This window comes from Sceloporus occidentalis, unplaced genomic scaffold (genome assembly GCF_023333645.1).
Source record: "Sceloporus occidentalis isolate IW3139 unplaced genomic scaffold, rSceOcc1.0.p SCAF_4, whole genome shotgun sequence".
Taxonomy (NCBI): Eukaryota; Metazoa; Chordata; class Lepidosauria; order Squamata; family Phrynosomatidae; genus Sceloporus; species Sceloporus occidentalis.
The window spans coordinates 68,561,792-68,568,598 of NW_028316984.1; the positions used below are offsets into that span (position 1 = coordinate 68,561,792).

At 38.3% G+C, this 6,807-nt stretch overlaps 1 protein-coding gene across 2 annotated transcripts in view; it reads left to right on the plus strand.

Moving 5' to 3' along the window:
* Positions 1 to 3,276, plus strand: part of LOC149313962 (adenylate cyclase type 5-like) — a 321,268-nt gene extending 317,992 nt beyond the window's left edge. The window contains exon 20 of one of the 2 annotated variants that reach the window (XM_089520253.1): positions 308 to 3,276. In XM_089520253.1, the coding sequence (XP_089376379.1) occupies positions 308 to 375 (68 nt within the window). In that variant the 3' untranslated portion in view covers positions 376 to 3,276. The remainder of the gene's footprint in view (positions 1 to 307) is intronic. The other variant, XM_089520252.1, reaches the window with a different exon arrangement.
* The last annotated feature ends 3,531 nt before the right edge of the window (positions 3,277 to 6,807 follow it).

Sequence of the window (6,807 nt, forward strand, 5' to 3'; positions counted from 1 at the left end):
TGTTCTATTTCAGTAAGTAACTTTTCTAAAGGTTGATCTGGAAGCACCAGAATATAAGCAGAGATACATGCCTCTTTACAGATGTGTGTCTAAATTGCCATTGTCCTTTTGCAAGTGAACACTATGAGACTGTGAAGCTTCATCTGGCACAACCCCAGTGTACTCTTTGTTGTTCCTATAAGTGCAACCACAATTATTTGAATTGTCAACTAAATGCTGATTTCCCAATAACAGGATTGAGAGGGTTTTGTATTGGACTGCAGGAAATGCAATTCATTTTTTAACCCTGAGGCTTCCTCTTTCACAGGTGACCACAGACATGTATCAGGTTTTAACAGTAAACAACTATCAACTAGAATGCCGAGGGGTTGTTAAGGTCAAAGGTAAAGGAGAAATGACTACCTACTTCCTAAACGAAGGCCCACCAGCAAGTTAGCAGCAGTGGGCAAGAATGACTCTCAAGAATGGCTCAGTTTGATTCCGACACCATTGTTAATTGGAGGAGAATCTGCTGTTTAATAATGAATCTTAATATAAAGGCAAGACTATGCCTTCCTAGCAGGATTGTGTGCAAGGAGAAAAAACAGTTTGGGCTACAGAGCACATCATTCAGAAGATACCTAGCGCTGCTGTGGATTCTTTTTTCCCCTTAAGCTAAGTGTTAAGTGAATTGACCAAAGATTTATGCTTAATGGAATTTGAAGACACAGATTTGAGATCTTCAGTGAGGCTGCTACGCTGGACTTAAGATATTTAAGTATTTATTTGAAGTAACACAATGTTTTTACTTGGTTGAAGGAAAGTATGATTCATTGCAACAAAAGAAAAAAAATGAACAGCATTACTTTGGAAAGGCTGTGCACTCCCATACTATTTCTGGTCTGCACTGTCAGCTCCTTTATTAGGTGTTTGAGTTTGAAAATTAAAAATGCCACCCACTATTACTGTATACAAGGGGCCTTTCTAATAGTGCCACCAGTAAGGCTTTTAAATAGGGAAAAGATGCCTTGTTTTAAGTATGTTTGCCGCCCTACCCTTACACAGATATGAGGCTTCTTTTTATCAGGACTGATACATTGGAGAAGCTTTGCTTAAGGTGAGGAAAAATACCTTTTCAAATGTATTTATTACATGAAAAGGCCTTCTCGCTCCTGTTTGGTGCATATCTGTTTACATGTGAATAACTAGCTGCATAAAACACACAGACAGGGAGATGTTTCTGAAATGTGAAAGACTAGTGATTTTGGTGTGTTTTTTTAAAATGGGTTTTTACTATGAAAGATACTGAGATATAATACACCAAAATTCTATATTTTGTAAACTCTATGGGAACAGGCACCCCAGCAGAAGAGCAACAGGTAATCCACATGTAGAATTGCTGTAGTGGGGCATACCACATTGCTTTGTGAAGGGATGGGAGATGTAGGTTGGGCAAACTCCATCCAGCAAACTAACTGAGCACTGGCATCTAGAGTAGCATCTGCCAACCATTGGACAGGGCAGGAGCAGGGATATTTGGACTCATCTAGTACCCCCAAAGAGTTGAGGATCTTCTGTGACACCACCACCCTGCCACCCAGTGATGATCATTGGTATTTGGGAGAGGGGGAAATGGTACCTAGGTTGAGCCTACCCACTCTTTCCCCATCTAGTTCTCTATCTGAGAGTTGTTCAGGGCTATGCGATGATTCTGCCCTCCAGCTCTGCAGCTATCCATGGGCATGAATGAAGCTGTATGCAGTGCTCCCAGTCCTATGGATTGGGGCTGGGGGACTGTGCACATAAGGGCACAGTGGGAGATGTACATAAGCTATAGAACTGTGTGATGTTCTTTTCATTATTTTCTGAATTGCAGACTTGGCAGTTTTCAGACAAATGCTGTACAGGCCAGGAAACAAATCAAACAACCCCCAAGCGTTGAAATGTTTAGAAGAAATAAAGTGCATGAAACCTATGATTAAGCAGACAAGGGAAACCCAAAGGCTAGCACAACTACACTCATTCTTGATATTAAAAGGAGCTGAGTTCAAGAAATAATAGTGGATTCACAATTCTGAAATTGTTATTCATCAGAGGAATTATGGGGACAGCCAACTTCCAGTCTGTGTGTTTGAACTACAGCAGATGAGGCAAGGTTTTCTGTTTAGAAGACTATGTTTATAACTCATGTAATGACTTTCTGTTGAAGCACCTAAGTGCTTCGAGAGAATCTTACCTAGATTTTTTTTTTTTTGGCACTCTTGGATTGATGTTGTGGAAGTTTTATTCTGCTATTGATTCACACTGATTGTGGAATTCATGCTGAAGAGTCCCCCCCCCCCCCCCATAACCAAACAATTAATTGTATTGCTAGGGCCTGTGAGGCTGTTGTCATGTCCTATCCTGTTGAACAGTTTGAAAAAGAGGGAGTCGGATCTTGAGTTAAAAGAGAAGAGAAGGACTGTTAATAGATGTATCACTGAATTAAATACATTTTAAACTTTTAGAGGCAAAAATCCCTTCATATTTTATTAAAAAAATATAAAAGCATAAAAAGCCTATATATTTTTGTATTTCAGTGGGGGAAATTTTTGATATTAAATTTGGCTATCTTAAAAATTACAAAAACATTTTGACTATTTTCCCCCACTTTTCTCAGGGCAGAATATACATAATGTTCATAACCTAATGATTGCCCGCTGCTAGCAATTATGGCATGGGCTTTTGTTTCTATCTGACCGGTGAATTTGTCATACTGCTTAACACAACTGTAGCATTAAACTGTTTTAAACTAGTTTTAGTAGCATCTCACTCCCTTCCGTTCCCTTTCTTTCCACTAGGGCATATCCTGGAATGGTAGAGCAGCCTGACTTCTAGAAAACTGCCAAGTCTGCCCTTGTACTATATTTTTCAACCTTTAGAAAAATCCCCATCTAAATTGCAAAGGTTTTTATACAGTATTGCAGCTTGTCCTTCATCACCTTCCACCCTTTGTTTTTGTCACCATTTTACCACTTTCAGTTTTTAATTAATAGCACAACATGGGATCATTTTGTTTTTGGTTTGCCTCCTGCTTTGAAGTGTGCATTCTTAACATTTGAGCAGACCACCTTGCGCGATTGTGTTGTCAATGAAATTTTCAGTCGCCTGTATCTCTGACTGTGATTGTTGACTGTGTCATGATCATTTCAAGGGGTATGCACTCTTTATTTGAGCTCTTGCAAAAATGGATGCAGTTATGATTTCCCATGGAAATTGCAATCTGTTTAAGTAATTTAACAACTATATTAAACATTGTTTAACTTGTGAGTCTGTCCAATTTTTTCATTAAAGTCTGGCTCATAAAAATAAAAAAAATAGTAAAACATCATTTAACTGTTATCCACATAGGGTTTTTAAAACTGCATTAAGTGATTTCTGGAGTAATTTTTGCATCCATGGGAATTGCAGCATATTTCATGGGATAAAAATGCACCATGTCCATAGGAACATTTGTGAATGCAGAATGAAAACTATTCCACAGTACTTAAGAGCTAGAGGTTATGTATTCACACAAGGTGGAGCACTTGAGTAGCTGATAAACCAACTTTTCTAAGAAAAGACAGTTCCACTCCCTAAGCAGGTTACAAAGTGTAAGCTAATTGCCCCCAAGAAAGTCCATCTACAGGAAAACACCTGGAAACGTCCCTGCTCACTCGCAACTCTGACAACACAGAAATCATCATCATCACCACCCCATATTTTTCTCAGATTGGCACTCAAATTGCATTACAACGATGTTAAAAGACACTGTTAAAAAATCCACAAGATACAAAGTTAAAATACAATTCAACAATCAGAAACAAATTAAAACCAGGTAAAAACATATATTATTAAAACTAACCCACCCCAGCACGACAATTAGCTATATCCAGTGCATTTTAAGATTGGCCCTTATATAATCACTCTTCAAAGTACTAGTAAAGATGCTACATGATAAAAGGTTTTAGCAAGAAGCTTTGTAATCCAGGAACTGCTTCCCAAGCCTAGCAAATGTCATTACAAGATTTGAAGATGAGACAAAGGCAACACAATGGAAAGTGAGGGCACAAGCATTTTACATAATGGATACTCAATCTGTAGTAAAATGTGGTATGATTATAAAGAGCAATAAATAATATAAGATAAATAATTAAATGCTGGGGAGAAAGCTGCAATGTTTACATTCGTCTTTGAGGGCATTTTGGTTGTAGTGTGGTCAGAACAGAATTCCAATCCCTGCAACAACCTAAAATGTGAGGTGTGAAGGTGGCAGTCTGATTTATCATATATACTCAACTATAAGTCAACCTCATGTATAACTCAAGAACAGTTTTTGAGACCAAAATTATGGATTTTAATTTCACCAATGGATAAATTGAGGGTAAAACTTAGGGACATGTAACAAAGGTTCTAAAGGATGAAGCAAATGTCAAAGAACATACAAATCCCAGCAGGCATAACTGTTTCTGCTCACCCTAAAGGCTGGATGGATGAGAGTAGAAAGGGGGGGGCAGTGCTTCTAGGACAGATTACACACTTGCCTTTCACCAGGGGATAGTTCCTTTTTGGATAAGAGTTAAAGTGTAGTACTTACCTTGACCCATAGATAGGCCGACTCAAGGTTTTTGTGTTTCTAGACTTTATACGTGAGTATATACAGTAGCTCAGTCATAATTCACAAACAGGATGCCAGCCTTGTTTTAATCAGGTATGCTGAAATAGTACATTTTTTGAGAATGCATACCACAAATATTAACCAGGACACAGAATATCCAGAATAAAGTAGTGCTTGAACATAATAAGAGTACCTGGACAGCTTTAGTTAGCTTGCTATAGGCTGGTCATCACTCAGCACAGTGAAATGCTATAGTATTACATATCAATATTGAATATATCAGTTGTAGTGGACAAAACCAGCTTTTTATTAAATTAGGCTACAGCCCAACATAGTGGCTTCAGTTCTGTTATATCAATGGGAGAAATATGCTTAACCACATTTTTTCTTTAGCTTTAAAGTTAAATCAATTGTACTTGTTATCTATGGTTTATCCGCTTTGTTAAAGAAAGTCACAGCAAAACCTTAACAAAGACCAGTTATGTTAAGATGAGTAGCCAATACCCATATCAATGCCAATGACCATTTCAGAAGCCATGGTGATCTTGTTACTTACCACTTGTACTTATTTTATGAAGCTGCAAATATCATATACAACTGATTCCATGTTTATTTGATTAGATAGCCCTTTTATGGTACAAAGCGCTTTCCAACTGTATTTAAATAGTCAAACCACTATTATTCCTATCTTGCAACTGAGGAACTAAATTCCAAAGCCAACTGCTGAGTAAATGTTGGTACTTGAACCCAGGTCTCGTGCTTCCCATGGACCTACAATGAATCTCACCCATGCTTCTATGTAAATGCTGAATCATATAGATAAGGTATGGGGACACAGGCAATCCCCAGGACTCTTCCCCTAATTTTTTGAAATTCCTTGTCTAGAAATTTTATTTTGCTCCCAATTAGTCCATTCAGCCTCCCGGTTCCCCTCCCCAGCCATTTTAAACCCAGGAGAGGCCTGTTTCCCAAGAGGAAATAACCCAGAATGTGACCTCCTGTTCAATTCTTGTTTAAAGGGGAAGCTTCCCTAGGCCCCAAATATAGCAAACATGCCTCCAAACCTCCTAGGGGTATTAGAGGATATTCTGGTGCAATTTTTTAAAAAATGCTTCTGGAGTGGGGAGATTATAGTTGGAAGCTCCCAAGGGGCCCTGTGGAGCCCCTAACCTCTGTTAGGTGTGTACCCCAATAAAGAGAAAACATGAAATGCAACATTTGAACAGCACTGCATACGATGGGCACAGGGTTTTTTTGGTGCAGAAAGTGAGCATACACAATATAATTCAAGTAGGGCAGAACTATTTTAACTGCAAGTATAGCAATTAGGTAGCCACTGTCTGGTAACTTATGCACAGCCCCAGAAAATAAAACCACAATGCCAGGGGGGAAATTATACACACTGTGTAAAGTAGTCTGATACTTATACTAAAATCAATAATACAGAGTCTTTTTCTTCACTGAAGTAATGTACAATAACCACAATTGCATGGTAGATTTCTTGTAATTCAAGCCCAGAGAATCATACAACATTCAGTAAAAGAGGTTTTACAAGAGTGTCTTCATAAAATCCAGAACCCTACTGATGCACTGTGATCACAGTTGCACATTTTTTCAGGTCATGCAACAGTGTCAAGGAAAGCCAGACAAGATCTGACCACTCCAACCAGACAATTTCTCCATTGTCTGCCTTCCCTCACAGTCTCTGCACCTTTGGCCTTCTTTCTCCTGCTGTTCCTTCCGACACTGGCTCAGTTACACTGGAGTAGGTGGCACTAACAAGATACTAGCCATCATTTTCAAATCACAATTTTAACAAACATTTTGGAAATTATCCTGTTTAGAAGCCAAATCTTATGTCTCCTGATTAGGCATGGTACAAATAATTTGATGCAAGGATAAACATACAATAGCCTCTTCATGATCATTTCCCCCCAACTCTCCTCTGCAACCACCTTATTGTTGCCTGTAGTTCTCTCTATCCTGAAGTGTTTGATTCCTGATCATAACCAAAACATGTTTTGGATGCTAAAAATTCAACACCCAACTTCACTGAAAAGGCATTTATTCCCATGTCTTGCTTAATACTAACACCAATTAACAAGTTTACCATCTTTGATCATATATAAGAAATATGGTTGTATCAAACTTTATTCTTATTGAAATCAATGGGACTTGAGTAAATCATTTTC